At 58.3% G+C, this 23,668-nt stretch overlaps 1 protein-coding gene across 7 annotated transcripts in view; it reads right to left on the reverse strand.

Moving 5' to 3' along the window:
• Nucleotides 1-23,668, reverse strand: part of NCOA1 (nuclear receptor coactivator 1) — a 265,366-nt gene that overhangs the window by 40,557 nt on the left and 201,141 nt on the right. For all 7 annotated transcript variants that reach the window (XM_044450328.1, XM_044450332.1, XM_044450331.1 and 4 more), the window contains exons 5-9: nt 12,854-12,948; nt 8,494-8,671; nt 3,674-3,853; nt 1,439-1,534; nt 324-464 (exon numbers count right to left, since the gene is read on the reverse strand). In XM_044450328.1, coding sequence (XP_044306263.1) covers nt 324-464; nt 1,439-1,534; nt 3,674-3,853; nt 8,494-8,671; nt 12,854-12,948 — 690 coding nt within the window. The remainder of the gene's footprint in view (nt 1-323; nt 465-1,438; nt 1,535-3,673; nt 3,854-8,493; nt 8,672-12,853; nt 12,949-23,668) is intronic.

Below are 23,668 nucleotides of genomic sequence, written 5' to 3' on the forward strand. Positions count from 1 at the left end.
CGCTCCACCTCTCACTTCCCGAGGGGGCTGCAGGAAGGCCTCTGGGCTGGCATGCCACCCACAAGCGGGAGGCCCACTGCCCCCCCGCCCCGGCCTGGTTGCCACAGCAGTGCGGAGAGCTGGCCGGCAGTCCGCTGGAATTCTATTGACCGTGCGGGCGAGCTCCCTCCCCGAGCCCGTGGGCTGCTGGCGTTCCTCGGCCCGTTCAGCGGCTTCCTCTGCAGCGCCAGCGCCGCTGGCCCGCTTCCCCGGCCTTTTATCTCCGGTCCGGAAAACACTCATCCGGCAACAATGGCAGTGTGAGTGGAGAGCGGGTCCTTTACCTTCCTGAAAGAGCTGCTTGGCGTACGAGGGCTCCCTGCCCTGAGGCTGGAAGAAGGCGTAGATGCACTTCCGCACCAGGTCCTCCCAGCCAGTCCGGCCTGCTGCGCGCAGGGAGCTGGTGTCGATGGAGATGATCTTACCTGTGTGGGGAGAAACGGGGGCGGGGGCGTCACGAAGGAGGCGGCCAGTCAAGCAGCGCGCCGTGCGTGGCAGTGGCTCTCCACGGACCTGGAAGCAGGGCTCGGCCTGCCCTGCTTCTCCGCCAGGAATGCGTCTGGTCCCCCTCTAAGGAGCTCTGAATTGGTGGGCGTTGCGTCCACCCGTGGCAGAAAAGGCCACGGCTGACCATGCAGTGGGTGAAGAAGATCCCTCCTTGCTGATGCCGGAGCACAGGACATGGAAGAATCAAGTCCAGCTGCAGCAACCCAGATCCAGGCTGGGCATCAGGAAAAGCTTCCTCACGGTCAGAACAACATGGCAGTGGGACCAGCTGCCCGGCGAGGTGGGGGGCTCTCCCACACCGGAGACGTTCAGGGCGAAACCGGGCAGCCATCCGAGTGGGAGGGCGTGACTTGGTGTCCTGCAGCAGCAGGGGTGGACTGGATGGCCTTCAGGGCCCCTTCCGACTCTGCTATTCTATGATTCTATGAGTGCCCTAAATCCCAAAGGGAAGTAGGCACAATTGCCTGTGCTCGCATTCATCCTGTTACCCTGGCCTCTCTCGTGTCCCCCAGCTGCATGCACTCCGGGGCAGGGAACTGATCTTTGCCTGTGATGTGGGGGGCACTGCCTTTTCTCCCCCATTTCTTTGCTCACTGGCCCTGGCCCACACCCCGCTCTACCCCTTGTGGTGGCCACCACATTTCCTTCTGGAACTCCACACGGCATCCCTGGGAGGTGCTCGTGGGGGGGGCAGTTTCCAAGTTGGAAGGAAAACGGCAGCTCCCCTGCCGGCACGGCGGCCCCTGCATGCACAGCGACTGCAGACTGCGGCCCAAGGGGGTGCCCCAGACATGCTGGGTTCATGAACAAAGTCTCTCCATTCTACAGAGCAGCAAAGACCCCAGAGTAGGCCAAGACTTGCCCGGCCCTCCAGCCTCGCCCGAACTGGTACCTGTCGTATCTTGCTTGGTCATGAAGGACTCCGATGCTGCGGGGGCCGTGGATCGGGGCAATCTGCGTGCGATGCAGATCAGGCAGGACTGCAGATCTGTTGAGAGCAGAAGAACCGCGAGGTTGGAGCTGGGAAGGACGAGGCACAGGGTGGGATCTCCACCCACCCGCCCCCCCTTTATTCACATGCTGCTTCCCCATAAAGCTGGGCTTGAAGTGGCTCCCAGCAGAACACGCGAAAGGCAGCGAAAAGTATTCACAAGGCAGCACACAGCAATCTGTGTAGCCGTATTTACAAATAGAACAGGAGCAATTACAAATAAACATGATGTTGGCAGATAAGCACCTAGTGGATTGAAATATCAAGACATGGAACGTTCCATAAAACGGTACCAATAAAACAAATTCATTGAACCACCCAGCACTGAGCAGGAGAGAGGATGAAGCCCAGGACAGAAATATTAAAACACGGGAGGACGACCTACCCCGCTGCCCACGAGCACCCGGCTGCCGCCACGCCTCCCCTTGGAAAGGCCCGCTCTCTCCCCAGCTCTCACTTGTACCTGCAGGACGCGAACGTTTCTGTTGATGCGCGACGGGTGTTCCTACTTTCCACTTCCGCGCGCCTGCAACACTGCCCGCTCCGCTCTATTTTTATGTCTGCTACCTGCACCGGGTTGCCCGCCCCGTCTCCCACACGGTGCGCCTTCTGGCACGAGCTGAAAACCCACACTTCTCGGGGTCATGCTGCCCTCCTCTGAGGCAACGCAGGCCCTTCCAAAGAAAACACGTGCCTGCTTTGGACTCCTTCCTGTTTAAAATAAGGGATTCGCTTCTCCCACGACCCACCTGAAAATGGAGCACCAAAATAGAGCGATGGCTCCATCTGGGCACGGGTGCAAACAGTACGGGTCGTTCTTGGGGTGGGACCCCACCATCGGACCGGGGCAAGTACTGCGCTAGTGAGGGTGGGCTTGAAGAGGTCACGGGGGTGGGGGGGCTGCCAGCAAGACGAGGCTTGCCTAGGAGAACGTCTCGCTGGGTTGCTCCTCGGTGACCTCGGCTGCGGGATGAGGACCCCACCCGCCACTGGCGCCCCCCGTCCTTGCTCATTTGAGGAAGGGCTCCAACCACCTTCTCCGCTCAGCTCTGGGAAGTTCACCGGAGCCACGTCTCAGCCCACACGGTTCTGCATCTCGCAGTGAAAAGCAGCACTGTCTTCAGCTGGAGGCATCACGGCAGCGATTTTCTACAAATGACTGGAAGTTTGTCTGGGGAAGAAGGGTTGGCGCGGGGCGTGTTTGTGTGTGTGCGCTTCACGCTGTTTGGGGAGAACTAATTCTCAGTCCATTTGTAAAATAAAAGGCAGACACGAAAGCCGGCAATATCGGCTCCGGGCAAAGTATGTCCTCATAAACCGTCCTCGGTCACGATCTCCCGCGTAAGCTGCAGCGGGTGGGTCGGCCACTGCGCCAGGGCGAAGGGCCGCTATGGCGAGAGGGGCCCCGAGTGCCGTGCTGGAAGCCCCTCTGGCAGGTGGGGGCGAGCCAGAGCCAGAGCCGCCGCCTGCGCCCGGGCCCCGGTGCGGGTCCAGGCCCTGGATGCAGGCAGCCCGCACCGGGGCACGGGCTCTGCCAGCTGCACACTACAGGGTGTTGCCAGGTGCCCCTGGGTTCCAGCGGAGGGGGGGAGGGAGGGGCCACGGACACGGGAGGACCCCTGGCGGACCCCCACCCCTGCAGCTTCGCTGGTCAGGGGCCTGAGGGACAGAACTTGCTACCTTTCAAACCACATTTCGGCTGCCTCAGATTAAAGGCCTCTCAGGCGGCTGGAGGGGAAATTGGCATGTTCTCATTTGCCGTAAGAACCAAAGGAGTTTCTGTTTGTCCCTAGCAGCTGGTTCGCACAACCCAAAAAAGATCTTGCCGAAGATAAAGCTCTGCCAATACCGAGCAACCTCCAAGCACAGCCTCCCTTGCTTCCTGCGGGAAGGAGGGTGCGAAGGACAAGGCTCCCTGTGAAGGGCTGTGGGGCCACGCAAGCGGTACGGGGTGAGCTTGCGGACTTTCTACTGAGCTGCGGGCATTGCAGGACCGGATGCAGGGGGCCACCAAACCCTCGCGGCGCCGATCCCTCTGCCAGAGCACCTCGAGGACGAGTTGCTAGTCCTCCCCGGGCATGCAAAGCGGCCAAGGAGGGGCTCCTTCCCCCTCCAGACAAGCGACCCTGTTGCTACCTTCGCCTTCCTCCTTGATCAGCTTCGGCTGGGACACGGTAAAGCACTGCATGACCTCGTAGCGCTGGCGGGCCTCCTGGTTCTCTGCCCCGGGCTCGTCCGGGGGACGGATCAGCATCCTGCAGTTGAAGGTGTGGCTGTTGCGTCGGGTGGACTCCTGCGGCCAGGGGACTCCGTTGACTGCGGAAGGGCGGGAAGAAGACAAGGAACCCTCAGGGCAGGGCTTGGGGAGGTGGACGCGTGGAAGGCTGGGCGGAAGGACGGGGGAGGATTGGGACCGCCACCCCATGCTCCACCGCTGCCCTCCGCCGTGTGGCCCGATGAAGCCACCAGATGGAGTTAAGGCCCGGGCCCCTCCTCTACTGAATAGCCAGGCAGGCAGTGTAGTGTTTCTACTCCAGTCAGCAGACCCCCCCACCCCCAAGGTCAAGGCGCAGCCCCTTCCCCAGCCTGGAGACCCAGTTGCAGGGCTGAAGACTGACCATCTGCACGCGAAACACCCTGAGCGATCGCCCCTTCCTCACATGGATATGTCTTACTGTTGAGACAGCAGGATCTGCACGGTTCCAAAGAAACGTGCAGCTAGGAATGCTCGAGGGATCCGGTTCGGGAGTGGGGATCCATCAGATTTCCCCGCCCGGCTCCCCAGACTCTGCCTGCGTTCTCTCTGCCCCCTGTCTGCCTCACGCCAAGCGCTTGTGGGCGTCGGGCAGGAAGTCACTTCAAGCGGAGTTCGGCTCCCGTGCACATGACCTGTGGGCTTTGCATATTTTGCACAAACTCTGCAAAAAGACACCCGCTCGTGTTGCTGCACCGCACGGGCTTGTTCTCCACTTGCACGGCTCCCTGGCCAGGGCCGAGAGGGGGAAGGAGTCTGGTGAGTGCAAGGGAGCCAGAACCCAGCCGCTCTCTGCAGCCCGGCGCACAATTCTTGACGCTCTTGCGTTCTTCAGACGCCGAAGTCCCGGAGGGGCTGTGCCAGGAGCTCCTTCGCTGGAAAGAGCTAAGGCGTTCTGCCAGGTCTGAAGTGCTTTGCACAAAAGCAAAACGCATGGCGTTAATAACATAATTTGTCTTGTTATTAACCCCAAGCAGATAAGCTGTCCCTGCCGGGAATCGCTGAAACAGAGCCCCGGGCGCCACATCGCCAGCAGCCTTTCCACAGCCCCCCTGCGCTTCAAGCTGGAGGCCACGGCTATTACCAGGCCTGCCGTGCCAGCAGGCCCCCAGGGCCACCCAGCCGGCTTCCTCCCATGGGCACCGCCCTACGTTCTCCTGAGTGTGCCCAGAGGGGCCGCGCCACCCCGAGCTGCACACGCACAGGCCCTGCCATGCGCCCGACCGCCGTCATGACGACGCGGTGGCCAGCAGCGGATGCAGGGGACGGGTCTGCTGTGGTCCGAGCCACCTGGCCGACTCAGCCTTAGGGTGGCCCTGCGAGTGGGTGCTCTCCAGGGCCTCCTGGCCCTGGCGGCCCTGCTCAGCTGCAGCAGGAGGGGCGGGCATGCCTGGCCCGAGCAGTGCCACATCACGCTTTTGGCCCTTCTGAGGCACTCCCGGGTTGTGGCGCTGCGCTGGAGCACCGGAGAGCTGAGGTGTAGCCCTGCTACCTCTTCATGCATCCCAGGACCACTGGGCCGCTTCCCTGGGTCGTGGGCCACTGGACTGGGATGCTTCTCTCCCAGTTCCCGGCATGTGTCCTTTGGGCCTCCTCCTCCCGCTTCTGCTGGCAGACCGCAAAGAGATGCATGCTGGGATGGCCTGCGTGGCCGTGTGGCGACACCGCCCATGAGATGTGGGAATTGTTCATATAAGCATCTGGAGCTGCCGCATTCCAAGCTGCACTGCACCCCGAGAGCCAAACTGGAAGCTGGGCTACCCTGCGCTCTCCCCTAGCGCCTCTAAACACCAAGTTTTGTTCAGGCAGGGATGCCAGGGACGGACGCTGCTAACAACTACAGGCAAAGGCTGGATTCTGCCACTGAACTACGGCTGTTCCACATTTATCTCCCCTCCTTAGATGTGAATTTAGTGCAGCGATTCCCATAGCAACCATATTCACACGTTTAACACAATACCACCACCCCTCCCCACGTCCAGTACGAACAAGTGATGTTCTTTGGACCACCCTCCCAAAAAGCAGCATGGGATGAACCCTGCCCAGCTCCTACATGTTAAGAGAAACTTGGGTTTTATGATGCTCTGCGGGAAACTGGCTGGTGTGTGTTTAAAAGCTAGGATGACATTTTGCAAAACATTAAACTTCATCTACACACAAGCATGTGCTGCAGTAAGCTAAAATCAGTTTAAGACCTGATTAAGTGAAATATTGATTTAAGCCTGCCTTATATTAAATTAGCTTAAGTCGATTTGATATTGAACGGAGCTAATTTGATACAAGCCACACTCGGATCAATGTTGAGGTGCTGTTTGCAGAGGGCCTGGCCTGGACTCGTTCCGAGGCCGGCACCACGGCCCGCTCGCTTCAGACGCTGCCCAGCCGAACGGGCTGCCTGGGAAGCATCTGCAGGGCATCGGCAACGTGGGATCGCAGGCTCTGCACCCCCGCCTCCTGCCGCTTGCGGAACTCACGAAGGGTGCCACGTAACAGCAGTGCCCCTGCGGGTGGGGAAGGCACTTGCTCCTAGCTGCTGCGGGGGCATCAACCCCTGGGCACTCCTGGGAGGGCACACACTTGGCCGGGTCGAAAGCCAAGGACCGGCTCGGTGAGAGCCACAGCTAAGCCAGGGTCTGAATCCACTCGGGCACACGGACTCCCACGTGCAGTGCTGTGCCCGAGCCGACCCCTAGATGCTTGCAGGCGCAGCGTGCCTCTGGAGGCCGCCCCGGAAGGCTTTGCCGTAGGGGTGGGGCTGCTGTTGCTCCCGGCCTGAAGGCAGCTGGATCCACAGCCGGAAGATCGGCACCGTGAGGCTGGGGCTGGAAACATGTGTCGCCGAGGAACTGTGGGACTGCGCCTCCCATCGTCCCCAGCCAGCACAGCCAACGGCGAGGGGGCAGCTGGAGCCCAACAGCATTCGGAGGCCCGCGTGTCTCTCATCCCTGCCCTGGCACAGGTGGGCAGGGGGGAGTCAAGTGTTTTTTGGAACGTCCTGCATCCAAACCTGCCCGGCGGCCACAATCGCGACTGAGACCGACAGTGGCCCGGGACGTGAATGCAGCGGGCAGTTCAGCGGAGACGCTTGCTCCGGAGGAGGTGCCTGCTGCTGCCCCACAGCCTCCGCAGCGGGAATTCCTGGGCCTTTCGGGCTGGCTGCCCGCCCCGGACTCCCTCACCTGCAGCTCCTACGTCTCCGCTGACGCTCCCTGCATTCGCCCGCCCCCCTCCGCGGAATCCCAGCCCTCAGGCCACGGAGGCCTGCGTGCCTTTCCCACATGTGGCATTCCCGACACGGCACTCTGATACACTCTGCCCCCCCAACCCCTGGTGCCCGGGTGCGCACATGCCCACAGCAAGAGCAGGGCTGGAGCTCAGGCACGAGCAGGTAAGACGAAGCTGCCTGGCAGGGCCTGGCGAGGAGAGGGCCGGGCGTCACCACTCCTTCCTCGGCCTGGCGCCCCACCGACCCCACAGAGCTCCCAAGGGTGGCGGAGAGGAGCGCAAGGCCCACGGCGCCTCTCCCCGCCTGCCCTGCACTCTTGGTGCTCTGCCAATTATTCGAGTCCCCACTCGTTTGCCCCCGTTGCCCCGTGCGCTCCAGAGGGGTGTCGCTTCTACCTCGGGAGCCTTTGGAAGCTCCTCTCCAGCGGGAGGCAGCCATGAGGGTTCACTGGGTCAGTGGCTCGTCCACTGATCAGGCTTTGGGTAACAGGCCATGACTTTGATAAACGGAGATGTGTTAAGCAAGAAGAGCCTTTTCATCGAGTCGACTGAACACTGGCAAGGTGGATGGGCCACTGGGCTGACCTCGCCGGCACAGATCATGGATCCGCGTGCAGCAGCGGCCCCTTGACGGAAGCCAGCCGTTCGGGTCGCGTGCCAACAGGAAGGGGCTGGGCAAGGAGCGCCCGGGAGGCTGCAGCCACAGGCCTCACCCGCTGCCCCGGCCGGCCGGCACTCGGCGAGCGCCTCGCGCCGTGAGCCCCTCCGCCTCCACAGCGGCACCGAGCAAAGCTTTCGCGTCTGCTGGGGTTTCTGGCTGGGTTGCCCACTGAGGTTCTTATTGGGAATTACATTATGATGCTCCTCGGTAAGCATATTATTCAAAAAACGAGCTTAAATGCAGATTAAGTGACACGCAGTTGGAACGGCAGCGAGCGAGTCACGGGCAGGATTAAATTGGATCGTACTCGCAAAGCAGAGCCGGCTCCTGCTCTCGCCAGCCGCTGCCCCGGCACCGTTTCCGCCTGCCTTGCTGAGCCGACCGAGACGCGTTCGGCCGGGGGAAAGAAGCACCAGGGGGTGTACTGCATGAAGCCGCCTCCTGGGCTCCCGGACCAAGAGGGGAGGGCTTCCTTCTCTTCTCTTTGTCCGGATCCCTTTCAATGAATGCCTCAATTTTTTGATTCCCCTTTTCTGAATGGGAAAGGGCGGCGTCAGGGCTCTTCCCGCTTCACCTATGACCTCACCCCGATGGTGCCGGGTCACGCTTGGCGCCCGTCCTTGAGCATGGTCAGTGCCCAGGGAGTCGCCAACAGAGACCGGCTGCCTGCCCGCTCCCTGCCTCGCTATCCCGGGGCACCAGCTCCTTCGCAGGCGATCTGGAAAACCCAGCCAGCGACATGCCCTGCGCCGGCCGCTGAATGGCTCCACCAGTCCAGTGGCAACTGGGCCGGGGCCAGGAAAACGGGCTGTTTACCAAGCGACTTGGGCAGCAGGTTTTTGACGAACTCCGCGTGATCTCCCACGTGCAGGATGCTGTAGACACTGGTGTTCATGAGCTCCTCCTGGTTGTAGCCCAAGTAGGTGGTCACATTCTCTGAGACAAACACAATCCGTCCTTCGCGATTCACGACGAAGAAGAAGCCGTCGAGCGCCTGCCGGGCCAGAAGGAGAAGAGGCATCAAGGCCGGCGTGTGCAGCCCCCGGCTCGGACCCTCCGGAGCAGTGGTCGCCGGACGTTAGGGGAACCTGCCACCCAACGCGTGAAGGGAGGGCTGGAAAAGGGGCCCTGCGTGACAACCAGCGTGGGGATTCCGCTCCCCAGTAGCCCCTAGGGCTACCCCGGCCTCCTCGCCAGCTGGAGGGGGCAGGCAAGGCTGTTTTCCTCCAGGGTGCTGTGGTGCCAAGGCGGATCTTCTGGGACGCAGGCCAGGGCCGACGAGGTGGGTCGGTCCCAAACGAGGGTCCTGCCCCTCACCTGTCCTGCTTCCCAACAGAGCCCCTGGGGTCCTGCTGCTGAGGCCACTTCCACCGGCAGGAGCAGGGGGGGCTCTGGGTGGGGCCAATGCGCTCCCCTAACCCTCACATTGGTCCACCCCGTGCATGGGTCGCCCATCCTCTGCCCAGGCCTGCCCAGCTGGCTAGTCCTGTCCGTGTCTCCTTCGGATGCTGCCATCCCGGCCTGCCGCCAAGCCTGCGTGACCTCCCCACTGAGCCCCCGCTTCCTGGCAGCCCTGCTGGCATCTGCCCAAGGCGGCTGTGCCTGCACACCTCTCCTGCCTGGCCTGCCTCGGTGTGGCACTGGAGCACCCCAGGATAAGGAGGCAGCCCGGCTGTCGGCAGCCCCTCTGCGCCTGGGGTGGGGCAGGTAGGTGAATGATGGGGCACGGGGATGAGCTATTCCACAGAGCCAGTGGGGGGGGGGGGTAGATCCTGGATTTCCAGCACAGCTCATGGCTTCTTTTCCACACGCTCCGCCTGCACTCACAGGGGGCGGGGGCGGAAGACCTGTTCCCCAAAAAAGCCTGAAAGCGCCGGATAAGCTTGGACCAGAAAATATTCTGCTGCCAGGGATGGGAACTGCAAAGGGGCCGCCTTTCACAGTGGACCCGGAGTGCCCCTGGATCCATCTGGGATGCTCCAGCAGAGCTGGGGCAATAGAGGAAGCTGCGCTGGATCAGACGCAGGGTCCATCCAGTCCAGCACGCCCTTCACACCGTGGCAGAGCAGACGCCCCAGGATCCCTCCAGCGGGGTGGGTGCAAGGCCTCCTCCCGCCCAGCGCCTCAGCAACGGGGGCACACGGACAGGCCACCTCTGGTCAAGGAGGAAGCCCATGGCCAGCAAGGCTAGTGGCCACAGGTCACAAGTCGCCTCCTTAGGAATCCGTCCAGTCCCTTTTTAAAGTCATTCCGGGTGGTGGCCATCACCGCGAACCCCACAGCTCAACGATAGGCGAAGCACTTCCTTTTCTCCATCGAAAACCTCCCACCAATCCGTCCATCAAAGGGCCCCTTCGGGTTCGCGTATTATGGGAGAGGGAGAAAAAGGTCTCCCGCTCAGCTTTCTCCACACCAGGCATTATTTTAAACACCTCTGCCCTGTCTCCCCCTCCTCGTCCTTTGGGGGATGATAAGCAACACCTAGCAAAAAGGTGGGGTGGGGTTTTGGTTGTGGAAGGCTTTTCTGGGCAGGGTGGGAAGATCCTGGTGGGCATGGCGGGCACGTCGCGAGTGGAGCTGCCCGGAGCCGGGGTCGGGAGGCCCCTTCTGGCTCGCTCGGTGTCCATGTTTCCACCTCCCGCGGGCCTGCTTCAGAGATCAGAGGGGCGGATGAAGGGCCTGTCTATCCAGACTGTGAGGTTATGTACCCATAAGCACCATGGGGCATGAGCACATAATATCAGGCAACATTTGCTGGTAGAACTGATTATCCGGCTCAGGCAGGCAGGCACTTTTTTCCAGGGGTTGCCTCTTCCTCATCGTGCTGCATGAGCTGCTGGAAAGAGGAAGCCCTTTCAGCCCACCCCTGTTCCCCTGCTCCAGAAACGGGCCCACAACATTACAGTTCGTGTGTGCAACTTTTGTTTCAGAGAGCGTCTGCCACTGGGTGGCACATAAATTAATAAATCAGCCAGCAAGCAAGCAAAGAAGCCCCTTCTCGCTTCTGCACCATGAGCTCCCCCACCCCCTGGATGGGGCAGCTCGCAGGGCAGAGCCGAGTCCTGCCTGCATGGATGCCCTCCCCTCCCTCCCTCCCTCGCTCCTCCCTGGACTTCCCACCTGCCTCAGCACCTCTCGCAGCCCAGCCAGAAAAGCCAGGCGTCTTTTCAGGTGTTTAGGAGAGAAAAGCAGCATGACTCGGGCAGGGAGGCCGTGCAGCCGGCAAAGGGAACGGAGCGAGCCAGTCGCTCGGTGATGGCACGGGGTGCGAATCGATGAGAGGAACGGCTTGCTAGCGAGCCTCCGAGCCAGGCGCCTGTGGGCTCCCCGGGCAGGGCTCGGGGACGGGCTAGAAGGGCCCGCTCCTAGGGGGGGACGCGGCAAGCCCACGCGGGCCAGCTGGCTGGGATCCCCATGCTCAGAGGAATGCCACTTGCTGGGATACAAGCCACGCCGAGGCATCGGGTGACCCACCAGGGGCTTCTCAGGCACTGGCGGCCCGGGGGCATCCAGCAGGTCTGCCAGACCCTCGCCTCTGTGTTTGCGCCCCCGCAGCAGAATAATGGCGCATGGTGGGAGTGGCGCATCACATGCAGTGGCCTGCCCAGCCCGCTTCGCTTGACCACCAGGCGTCCGTGGGTTTCCGTGCTTTTGTGCGGCCACTCCCAGGAAGCAATTTAAGCCGAAACCGGCTGACCTTTGGGGTCTTTTCTGCCCCCGTGCCTTTGGGCCCGCCTGCTGTTGCTGGGGGGGCCTGGAAACTCCTCGGAAATGGCATTCAGCTGGGAAAGGAACTCCAGCTCCTTTACGGGAGGGCTTTGGCATAACAGGCCACTGCGCCTAGCCTTCGCTTTCCATCACTTGGAAGTTTCATGACAGGAACAGGTTGTGTTCCTGTTCCAAGACAGATCGCTTTAATCTTATACAGATGTCTGATAGTTCAGACAGATTCTGTCCCTAAAAAAATACAGGAGCTCTCAAGATGCCACAGATCATGGAATAGCAGAGTTGGAAGGGGCCATGAAGGCCACTGGGTCCAACGCCCTGCTGTTGCAGGACTCCAAGTCACACCATCCCAGTCGGATGACCGTCTGGTTTCGCCTTGAATGTCTCTAGTGTGGGAGAGCCCCCCACCTCTCTGGGCAGCTGGTTCCACTGTCCTATTGCTCTGACAGTGAGGAAACTTTTCCTGATATCTGATGTAGAAGACCCCACCACAGAGGACAAGAGGAAGGCGGAGACAACCCTCTTTTCAGAAAGGGTAAGAAGCTGAAGACCTCAGTAAGCCGGCATTCAGGATGCGCCTGGCTTTTCCTGCTAGCATGAAGAGGGGAAACTAACTTGAAGGTGAAAGCTGTTCAAGCTTCTGGTTTGTTGTGCCCTTTACAAGCTAGGATCATAGACCAGGGTTTGTTCTTGGTTTACAAGTCCTGGCCTACTTGGGAGCAACAAACCAGGAGACTTGGTTTGAACATCTCAGTAAGTTTTCAGATTCGGGTTAGTTTATTCATTCATGCTAGAGCGGGGAGCCCAGAGGGAATAAAGAGATGTAGCAGAATCTGGGCTTACTGTGAATCTGCCTAAACACTTTAGCTGTAAAAAAAGGAGGAGGAAAACACCTGCTCACTCTAGAACAGGCAGGGCCAACTACACTTGTACTCTGAAAAGGCTGGACTAGGAATCCACAGGTCCTATTTCTCCAGAAGTTTGTTCAGGTACATTTCATCCAGTAACATGCCTAGGTTCTGACCAGGTATCTCCTCCTACTAATTCATCTGGGCTGATGTGACATAAAGTGGCTCAAAATGTTCTGGCCCCCCTGAACCAATGTTTAAAATTTCTTTCCTCCTGCAACCATGAGTGCTCAAGGATGATTACTGAGATTATCGCTAGAATTCACACACAGGACTCACAGGGCTGCCCTGGAGGCTGCTAGGGGCACACATGGACCCAAAGAACTGTTCAGCACCCTTGACCCACAAGCCCCAGCTTGTTTGATAACCCCCCCCCCTCAAATGCTGGACAGACAGGGCTTCACAGCCCCTTTCAGGACCCCAATGCCCACTTTCCAGCTCTGAAGGAACCCACCTCCCTGGTTTTCAGAGAGTGAGGCATCATGCCCAGGGAAGAGTGGATCTCCCCGGGCGAGGCGGCGCAACCCTCCTTAAGCACGCACCTCCAGCAGAAGAGGCCCCAGGGACTCCTTTTCGATCACTCCTTGGCTGCTGGACGAGATATCGGACTTCTGGACATCGTCATCCGCGGCTTTTTCTGCAACACAGAAGACACGTCTGGCTCAAGGAGAATTCACCTTCAGTCTCGAGAGCCCCAGAGGCTGCTCCACGCCGTCTAGACGGGAAGCAGGGCTACTGCTGGAACGCGTGTGCCAATTCGGCGCCCCCAGCTCGGGAGGACGGACGGAGGGGAAAACGCTGCTGGGCCACAGGAAGGCGATGCCACCAGCTTGCAGCCAGGGATGGTCCTCACTGGGGAAGGAGCAGCAGCCGGGCCCTTCTCCACAGAGAGGCCTTTGCCAGGTGTGCTCAGGCAGAGGAAATAAAAATGAAGCCGGGTGGGGAGTGAGCGTGCACTGGCCCAGGGTGAAGAGACGCTGGGGTCCAGCAGGCCCTGAAGCGCCCGCTGGGTGGAGGGCCGGGGGGGGGGGGGGGCAGGCCCTGCCAGGACGGGCAGACCTGCGCCAAGATGGCCCCACCCCATCGCATTTGGTTTCGGCCGCAGAAATCTGCTCATGCTCAAGGGCTGACCCTGGTGAGATGGGAAGGGGCCGCACCCACTCTGGGCTGCCTCGCCACACGTTTCCTCTGCACGTTTTCCTACACCCCCCGGCCTGGCCTGGCCTGGCAACACGTGCCTTCCCTGGAGGAGACAACCGGCCCCGGCTGCTTCCTGCTTGCGGCACGGGGGGGACTGATGCACCCCTACTCCTGAAGCACCGCAGAGAGCTGCCTGCTGGTGAGGGGAGCCCCCAGGAAGGGGAGCTTTGGGGCCTTACTCATAGGAAGGCACGTCACTCCCACCATCCTTTGCCCCCCTCCCAGCTGCTGCTCTGAGCGCATTCTGCACGGCTGAAGCAGAGGCAGGCTGGAAACCTCTCTTCAAGAAGAAGGCACACAATATACAGGACAAAGGCTTCCCTCCCCCCAGAGCAGCCTCAGCCTCGAGCGAGCGCAGTCCAGGAAAAGGCCGCCTTAGAACGAACACTGATTTCTCTCTTTGCCGCTGTCCCCAAGCTCACAGATCTGCTGTTTGGGAATAAGACGCCGGCCTCCTCCTTCTAAGCCGTTAATTGGCCCGTGGAATCCTCCTCCGACTTGAGCAAAAGAGCTCCACACAGCACTTCCAAGCCTGTTATTCAGAAGGGTTAGCCGGTGGAACGAGGTGCCGCCGCCGCCTCTGGCGTGCCTGGGAGCCCTTTCCATCCCTCCGCTAGGGAACGCGGAGGCATTCACGGGAGAAGTGCCTTTGCTGAAGCAGAACTAAGGTCAGCAGGAGTAGAAAAGCTGCAACACAGCTAGCCCCCAAACCAGGCCTCTGCTTTAATTTAACACACACCTCCTTATACGCTTCCAGCTTTTATGGTTCAAGTGGTAATTTAACAAGCATTTTGGTACATTCCTGAATCTGAAGCCCCTCTCCTTCGGCTCCGGGCAGAGCTGCAGAGTTGCGGGAGGGGGGCTGCTGGGCAGGAGCACCGAGCGGAGGAGACCCCGTGGGGCTCGATCCGTGCCGAGGGTGCCCGCTGTTCTCAGCTGGCTCTCCACAGGAAATGGGGGGGGGGGGGCGGAGGGGGAGAAGGGGGGCTTCTAAACAAAACAGAGCCTAACAGGCACCAAGGTGTACACCCTTGGAGATGGAATGAATCAGATGGTGGCTGACCCCAGCAGCAAAATGGGGAGGGCTTCCCCTCTCCCTGCCCCAGTAGCTGCTCCACTGCCATCGCCGTGGGCCCTTGAGCCAGAGGCAAACGTTCCAGCCATCGAGTGTCTCAAATCGTAGCTGCATTTACGGCGGATGCAGGGAGGGCATAATCCTTGAAAGGGTCTTCTGTCCAGTGGGGAAGGGGGCTCCTTCCAGGCCCCGTAAGGCTGGTTCGCAGCCCCACAGTCAGGCCTGCCTTGGAAGGCACAGTGCCTTCTTGGTGGTTGCCTCAAGGCTAAGGAATGGCCTACCTCCTAGGGGAGGTTTGCCCAGTCCCCTCCCTGTGCACCCAAACAGAGCATGACCGTGCCACTTTCCTCACCGAAAGAGGGCGCATGGATAGCACTGGCTTTTACCTGCTAGGAATGCTGCACCGCTTAAATGCTGGGCAACGAACAAGGCGGCTGGAGGAGTTACCGCTGGGAGCACACGCACAGAGGCGGGGAAGGGAAGGAAGCGCAGTCCCGAAGCCAGTGGTTAAAAAGGGAAGAGCTGGAACTGAGAACGGGACAAAGTTCCTAGCGAAGCACCGCTAGCGATGCACACAGTTCGGCCGGCACCAAAGAAGCGTCTCTCAGGAACATGCGGGTGCTTGGAGCCTTTCCCCGGGGGATTTTTGAGACAGGAATGAAAAATAAGAAGCTTCTTAGAGAGTGCAGGGGCGCCCCTTTGAACAAAATAGCTTCATTTCGAAGCAGCCAGGAACGCAGTGTGGTGCTTTCACGGTCCTTTACAAAGAAATTGTTTCAGATCACAACAAAGGCGAAGGGAAATGGCTTGCGCGCCCATGACTCTCACTGGGGATTAATCCTGCACAGCCTCCCTTCCCCGGCCCGGTCTTTCCAGCTCTGATTGCAAGCGCTGGAATTCAGCGCAAGGCCCCGAAAATCCTTCCCCAGAAGACTGCAGCAAGGCCTACCCGCCTCCACACTTCCAGAAACAGCCCTTCTGCTGCAGCACAGCAACCTGGGAAGATCCGGATCCGGGAGCTGGTGGCACTCGGCACACGGCGGTGGACACTGCACCGTTCCTTCCCCCTTTCCCTTCCCTTCCCTTCCGTCTGTCAGCCTTCAGACTGGAAGCTCTTACGGGGCAGGGAGCAGTCTTTTTGTGCCCGTGTTACTCTGCAAAACGCTGCTGGTGGATGGCGCTCTTTTAATACAGAAACGCCACGAGACGGACTCTTTCTAGAAAGCACCTGGGGAGAGGAGGGGAGGGCCAAAGCAGTGCATTGCCTGCCCGACATACAGAAGGCCCCGGAGTCGACCTGTGGCACATTCCGGTTAAGGTTCCCAGGTAGCAGGTATGGGGGAAACATCTCCCCGAGACCCGGGAAGCTGCTGCCGATCCGAGCAGAGAACACTGGAGTGGATGGACCAAGGGCGTTCCTTCGCCGCACTCCGCTCCGCTCTCCGTCTTAGGGCAGAACTGAGATCCAAGCACTCCCCAAACGCTTGCCTTCCTTTGCTCTCTTTCCTGATCCCAGGAAGCTTCTGGGCAGCACTGTGGCACGGTACAGCGGTGCGCACACACACCTAGCCCACACTTCGTTCCACCCTGAGAATTCAGAAGACCCCACAAAGAGTCATAAAGGGGGATGGCAAGCACCCCAGAAGTGCCGCATGCAGAAAAACCCACAGATGGGCCCGGTAACGCGGGAACCCGTGGTGCTCCTTAAGGCCCCGTCATGTGCAACTTTCCCACGGGTGGGAGGGGTCCGCCTCCCCCACACTCACACACTCACACTCCGTCCTTGTTTCTCTAACTGCCCCCTCCCTCTCCTTGCCTCACAGTCCTTCACCGTCCATCACACCCGCCCAGCAGCGAAGTCCTCCATCGAGAGGCCCGGAAAGAGAAAGCACCAAGATGCGAGTCGAGCCCCGGAGAAGGCGCCGCACCGTGAGAACGGGGCCACAAGAGGAGATGCAGCCATGTGGGAAGAGGAAGGGGAAACGGCTGGAAGGTGGGGAGCACAGGCAGGATGCTAGTGAATCGCTTTGAAGCGTCAACCGACCGAGGGCCAAAGGGGCATGTAGACTCTGGAAGGGCCCAGGCGAGAACAGGGGCTGCAGGCGCGTGATTTCCGTCCGCTCGCGAGCAATGCAGCGCCTCAGCGGGGCCCCGTCGGTCTCCCCTTCCAGCCCGCTCTGGCAGGAAGACGTCACAGAGGCCGTAGCCTGTGGTCAGCGCTGCTCCTCCTCCTGAGCGACTGGGAGACAGTCAGAGACACACGCCCAGCTGTGGTTCCCTTGATGCAGAGCTCTGATATCCAGTTAATTAAAATCAGACGTCACCGATTCTGGCATAGCCATCGACTGAGGCATGGACAGAGGCGCGCCATTTGTTAGCACCCAGTGTGGGGTTAGTTGCAGCACCAGCAACCCACTGGGAAGGAGGAGTGGCGGAAGCACCGCCCCGCGCGGGGTAGAATGGGCGGGGAAGCAACCGGGCCACACTGGGCAGCCCAGAGGCTTGACGGGCAGCCTGCCGGCATCGCCAGCGGCCAGGGATGCTGGGAGCCGACGCCTGGAGTTCTGCTTTCTGCCCACCCCGCGTGGCACTCTGACTGGCCCCGTGCCCCGTGCAGGAGAATTTGCTCCTGCGGATCCCTCCCGGCCATCTGAGGCTGCACGAGCCGAAGAGCCGGTGGGACCCTGCGCCTGCTCCCTGCCGGCCACACCTGCCGGCCCCCGCAGGTCCCTGGCCAGTCGCTCCCCTCCTCACTGCCCTGCCTGCTCTCCTTCCCTCCCTAATCAAATCCCACTCCAGCGATTTGACTCCTGACCTTCCTGCGATGCTCCAAGTCCTTGAGAAACGGACATGCATCCTGAAAGAGTAAAAACGCGCTTCTGCCTACAAAATGTACACATTTAGAAGGAGGATTAAGACCTACTTTTGCCAGCAGGTTTTTAACCTTTGCGCGGATGCTCCGATTAATTGTACTCTTGGCTTGCTAAATCCCTTAATATCTCACTGTCTCAACAATTAATATTGTATTACTTCAAGATATTTATTGTATCCGGATATTTTACTGTTGGTTTGTTTTATGATTGTAAACCGCCTTGAAGACATTGGCCATTTGGGCAGTATAAAGCTCTAGAAAATGAGCAGTCACAATTACGAGCCAAAACTACACACACACACAGCCACACTTAGGATTTTCAGCTCCATCAACACAGGAGTCCACCGCATGCGACTTCAGCTCAAGAAGAGGCTCTCTCTCTCAGTGATGGCCTTGCCAGGAAGCACACCTGAAAATCACTATGTGCCGGCCAGAACTGACAAATTAGGTGCTCCGGGAAGGCCTCAGGGTGTCGGTGGTTTGCTTGTACGAAACTGCCTGCCCCCGGGACACACGGAGGCCCCCGAGGCGCCTTGTGACTTCTGGGCAGCACAGGAAGGACCGAAGCCTCTCTTTCCCACTCCCACTGCCAGATAAAAATCCAGCAGTGTCCCACTTCACTGCTATCGAAGCTTCCCCTTCACTTCCCAGGTATTAGTAGCACATTCACAACCCTCCAATTACATTCCAGACGTTATTCGCGGAGGGGCATTTATTTATTATTTATTAAAACATTTCTATGCCGCCCCTTGCCGAAGCCTCGGGGCGGCTCACAACATTCCCATTTGACTCTGCCTGTCGTAGCTTCGACCAGCCAAATGTATGCGGGGCAACCACTAGGCCCTCTGCTCGGTGCCCCACGGCCATGGGTGGAAGCAGCCAGAAGAAAGACGCTGCGCTCGCTGGGGCAGCACTCACTGTGCAATCTTTTGGACAGAGCCCAGCTGCATGCAATCACACGTTATTATCCTGCATCCTTATTCCACCCTTTCTCCAGGGAGCCCCGGGCGGCCCGCTTGATCTTCCTCCCCACTTTATCCTCATGGGAGCCCTGTAAGGAGGGCTCGGCTAAGAGCCGGGGCCTGGCCCCAACCCTGGGTGGCGAGTGGAATGCAGGTCCCTCAGGCACTGGGCCAACGCTCTCGGCGCGACATCCCACCGCCTTGCAGAAGCCACCCCCTTCCACCACTTGATTAAAAAAAAGGATCTTTGGCTCAAGTGCAGCTGAACCTGAGACTCTGCAGTCAAATCCAAATGCCGGTTTGAAGCAAGAGCGCGCTTCACACAGTGAACCGGCTTCCACAAGGCATGGTGAAGGTCGCTGGCTTACAAAGCAGTGCGTTAATTCCATTTCTACACTGCCCCCAAAGCTTTGGGGAATCTGGGCATGTGTGCAGAGGCTGGGGAATATGTCTATAAAAAGCCCATTATTCATGATGACTGTAGGGAGCCGCCATTTTCAACGGCCATGTTGGCTGGGGAGCCCCATGACGGGAGTTACAGTCCCACAAAGCTGGTGGGCACCTTGGGGAAGGTTAGCTCAAGTACAACCCCAAAACGGCGAAAATAGATAAAAGATTTAAAAATCTATGCATGGCCCTTCAGAAACTGCACAGGTGCTGGTGCGGCATCAGTGCCCAGATAAAGTGGAAAAGCCTGGTTGTCTAAGCTGACAATTATACAGCGTGGAATCGATATGAACACGTTGACGAGGCCCCCCTGCCAAAGCACGACTTTGAACAGAAAGTGTTGCTAATTACGCATTCACCTTCCCTTACAGTCACTCATCCCGAGATGCTCCCCCCACCCCGCCAAACCAGTAAAGCTTCCTCAGTTGTCCCTTCCACCATTTCCCCTTGGTGGGCACATGACATGGTGCACAGCGCCCATGCGCGCAGCCATGCCTTGACCATGACCAACGAGCTTTGTGCTCCGGCTCGTTGATTCTGCTTCCTGGAACTACCATTTGCCATAACAGTCAAACTGGGTCAATTAGGGATGTGTACGAGCCAGAAACCTGGCTGAAAACTGGCGGATCCTGAGTTCACTGCAAACACTTTTACTCATTCCCTTCTGGTGAGCCCCAGTCGAGAGGCGAGCCGCACTTCAACAGAGCCGGTGAGCAGCAGAGGGGCTCCTTCTGTTCCAGCACTTGGTCACCTCTGAGTTATCTGCTCTTTGGTCACTGCTTTGTCCGAGAGGAAGCCACCTGGGTAATGTAAAGAGGCAACTCAATATTCCAGGGAGAAGCGCAATTTGGGAGTGTAAGCGGCCCCGGAAGCTGAACCAGTCCCATTTCGAAGACTGAACGTTCCCGACGGTGATCGTCACCAGACCTCTCGCTTTCCCCCAGATAACCTACAAGCAGCACAAACTCAACAGGACCGATGCTCTTCAGGTGTGTGAATGGGACATTCCCGGGGCTGGGCAATGAAGACAGGTCTCTCATTCACCTGGTCTGGCCTCTTGAAGACCAGGACAAGCAACCGGGATAGCTCTTTACTGAACACGTGTGAACAGCGCTGCATCCTTGAAATGCGTTAAATAATGCCATCGCCATTGCGTGGATCTTTTAAATACGGTGATGAGGACCAGAAGCTTTGTGTGGACAAAAAGACGACCTGAATGCCACATTCTGGGCCAGTTAGTATGATAGAGCTGTAAACTGTAGAAGCTGCATGGGCCTGGGAAAAGGAAATGACCAGCGACAATTTATATTGTGCCTTCGTGATTTTCCCTTATCCTTGTGCTATATTTATCTGTCAACTAGACTGAAACTGTCAGCAGAGGAATTAGAATTTTATTGACTTGCTTTGTAGGAGGGCGGGCTCCATAAAATAAACACATGCAGACCAAAGCGGCCAGAGCTGCTGCACAGGCTGATTTTTATAGTGGTGACCACAGCTCGTATCCAAAATCGATCCCTGACAGAAACCAGATTCAAGAGGAAAAGACAAGGAGACCCGCAACTCAGCCCTTCTGAAGTAAGGTGGAGGAGTTCATCAGCTCACTGGAATTCATGTCGGGGGGGGGGGGGATCTTAGCTTCTTTGCAGAGGTTGTGGCTTGCCTCTTCCGTAACACAGGGCTGAAGGTGGGGTCTGCCCAGCACCAAAGCGTGTGCGGAGGGTGTGCAGGTCCAAATGAGAGCTCTATGATGCACTCTGGGGAAAAAAGTAATAATGGCAATTTCACAAACAAGCTGAGGGAGTCTGAGCTGACAGTGACTAGCCAGGAAAGCGATCTTGGGGTTGTGGAGCACAGCCTGAGAAAAGCGTTTAACCAGTGTGCAGGTGCTGTAAAAAGCGGCAAACTCCATGTTGGATTTCACTGCAGAAGGAGTAAAAATAACACTGCCAACACTGCAATACCATTACAGAAAATGATGGTGCTACCCTACTGCGCCCCGTTCTTGTCACGCACTTGCATACAGATATTACAGAAAAGGTGGAGAAAAGGGTAACCGAAATGATTAAGGGGCTGGAAGCAATTCTGATACGAGGAAACGTTACACGGTGTGGGGCCTTTCGTTTGGAAAAATGGCGAGTCAGCAGGGACATGATGAGCATGGGTAAAGTCAAGTGTGGCGTGGAGAAAGTGGACAGGGAGAGGTTTTTCTTCCTTTCTCTAAGGCTGGGCTGGCAGGAAAATCAGGACTGATAAATGTGAACCCCTCTTCACACAGAGAGCATTTAACCATGGAAATGACTGCTACGTGTGCAGGGACAGCCAGAACTTTGGGGCGCTTTAATTCGTGGCGGACGGGGCTCGCAGTGGCTACCAGTCCTGATGGCCACAACGTCTGAGTACTGTGGCTAATTGGCACAACTGGAGAAAGGCAGCTGGGAGACGAAGGGAAAGCGACTCAGTACGCAGCCCTCCAGGTCGCCGTTGTAACCCACACGGGCTGCGGCTTCCCAGAGCGAAGCCCTCCAAAGCCAGTGTTCTTGCTCTCGCGGGACTCGTATGCCCTGCAGCCTGGTCCAAGCCCACCGGGCACCAGCAGAGACGAGCGCGAGGGTTCCCCGACCTGAGGGCCTCAACCCGCGACTTTACTGATGCTCCCTTTTCCGGTTTCACGACGGGAGGAAAAGAGGTGTCTCTGGCACACTTCCCCCCATGGCTCGTATTTCTCTGTCTTTCTATATAGTCCATTATCCCGGTGCAAGGGGGCACTGTGGGATAGCTCAGTCTAGGGGAACCGCAACTTTCCGTGGGGCTTTTGCTCTGGTTTGTCACAATCCGAAGTTTAATACCAGACTTTCGTCACACAGGACAAACGCGCTGCTGCAGAAGAGCCTGGAAAACATGGAAGAGGCCCCGGAGGACATCACGCAAAGGCCCTGCACACCTCTGTGGGAGAAGGAAGGCCAGAGTGCCAGGCTTCAGGCTGGCAGGATGCCCTTTAATGGCTCCTGTTCTCCAGCCAAGGCCGGAGCCTGGGGGGTGGGTGCTCAGGCTGACTCGGGATGCCCCCACAACACATCCGAAGCAGCGGGCAGGGGAAGCCTGCTCCATGGAGGTCAAGCAGCTCCAAAGCCTGCCTCTCTTTTCAAAGGGGTCCCCTACTCCGATGGAGAAATCAGAGCGTCCAGACGGCTGTGGGTCCAGAAGCACCCCCAGGCAGTGTATTTGCCCCTTCCTCTGAACAAGCCATCTGACACTCTGCACCGTTTTTCCTGTCCTGAAGCCGAGCGACTGGAAGACCCTGAGTTGTAGAATTTGAGAGAGGAACCAGTCTGGATACCCACTGGTTGTCATGTTACACCCCCGCCCCCCCCGCCCCGCCTCACTTGGACCCCTTTTCCCTTCTTCCCGCAGAGCTAAAAATCTTGCCAAGTTCTAGCAAGGTAATTAAGGAGGATGGAACGGGGTAGAATGAGGTCCTCTTCATCCGTTTCGTTCCCAAACTTGGGCCTGCTGAGTCCCTCCCCCAGAATACACTGATTGATTCAATTTTCATCTGCCTTAAACTAAAAGGGAAAGAGAGAAGCGCTATTAAAATTCAATGTGGCTCCGCAGATGAGATCCGATTCAGGCTGACAGTCAAGCTTTGATGAGATCACAATCTAATTTTAGGTATGACATAGACTTTAATGTGGTAGCATGGACCGTTTTCATTTAAGAACCTTCATTCATTTTAAGCTTTAGGAAGAACTAGAGTGCCGGACTGGGACCCGGAAGATCCGGGTTGTAGCCCCCGCTTGGCCATGAAGCTTGCTGGGTGACCCCATCAGCCGCCGATTCTCTGCCGGACCTCCCCCACAGGATTGTTGTGAACTTAAAATGGCGGGGAACCTCATGAGTCGCTTTGGGCTGCTTGTAAGAGGGAGAAACACAGGGACTAAATGCAACGTAAAACCAGTAACAACTGCAAAAGAGAAGAAGGGACCTTCTCAACTGCTCCATTTGGAAAATGCGGTTAAAGTTTCCCCTGCGACACAGAGCACGCGAGGGATTTGGCAACGGGCCGGTGATGAACCAGAAGGGGCAGCCTCTGACACACCAAGTCCAGCCCAGTCCCAGGCAAAGCCCTTCCATGGTGTCCTTTTGTTTAGGCATGCAAAAAGGACCGTGCAAAAACGGAACTTGACAAAAAAGGAGGTTTTCTGGCAGAGCCTGTAAAAGGTGTCAACACTGCCAAACACACACACACTCCACCACTCGTTTGCATTAGGGTGTCCAGGCTTGACTTCTTCCACAGGAATTGCTCTAATGTAGTCAAACCCCCTTTATTTCAGGGTGGGCTTCTGGGCGCCTTTCTTCAAAAGGGGAGAAGTGAGAGGCGTGGGACTTCCCCCATGTCCCCATGGCGCTGCATCTTCCTTCCTTCCTTCCTTCCTTCCTTCCTTCCTTCCTTCCTTCCTTCCTTATTGCCCTCTGGAAACATCCTCTGCCCCCTTTCGGGAAAGATATTCAAGGAGCTGCCCTTACGCCAAGCTGAAGCACCGTTTCATGAAGCCCAGTGCTCTCTGCCAGGGACTCGGGGCAACTTTCCGGGCTCTGTTCTTTTTCACGGAAGGTCCCCAGGACCAAGCTCAGACCCTCACGAACGGAAACATGCGCAACTCCTCCGCCGGCACACCTCCCAGCCTGCGCAGGTGCTGTGCTAGCCCTGGGCACCTTTGCACTGACAACGGACCCCTGGAACGCCTGCAGGCCATTCACCGCTGCCACGAGCTTTGCGCCTGGCCAGCAGCTGTCGGGAGTA

This window comes from Varanus komodoensis, unplaced genomic scaffold, assembly GCF_004798865.1.
Source record: "Varanus komodoensis strain SLA01 unplaced genomic scaffold, ASM479886v1 scaffold64, whole genome shotgun sequence".
NCBI classification, from domain to species: Eukaryota; Metazoa; Chordata; class Lepidosauria; order Squamata; family Varanidae; genus Varanus; species Varanus komodoensis.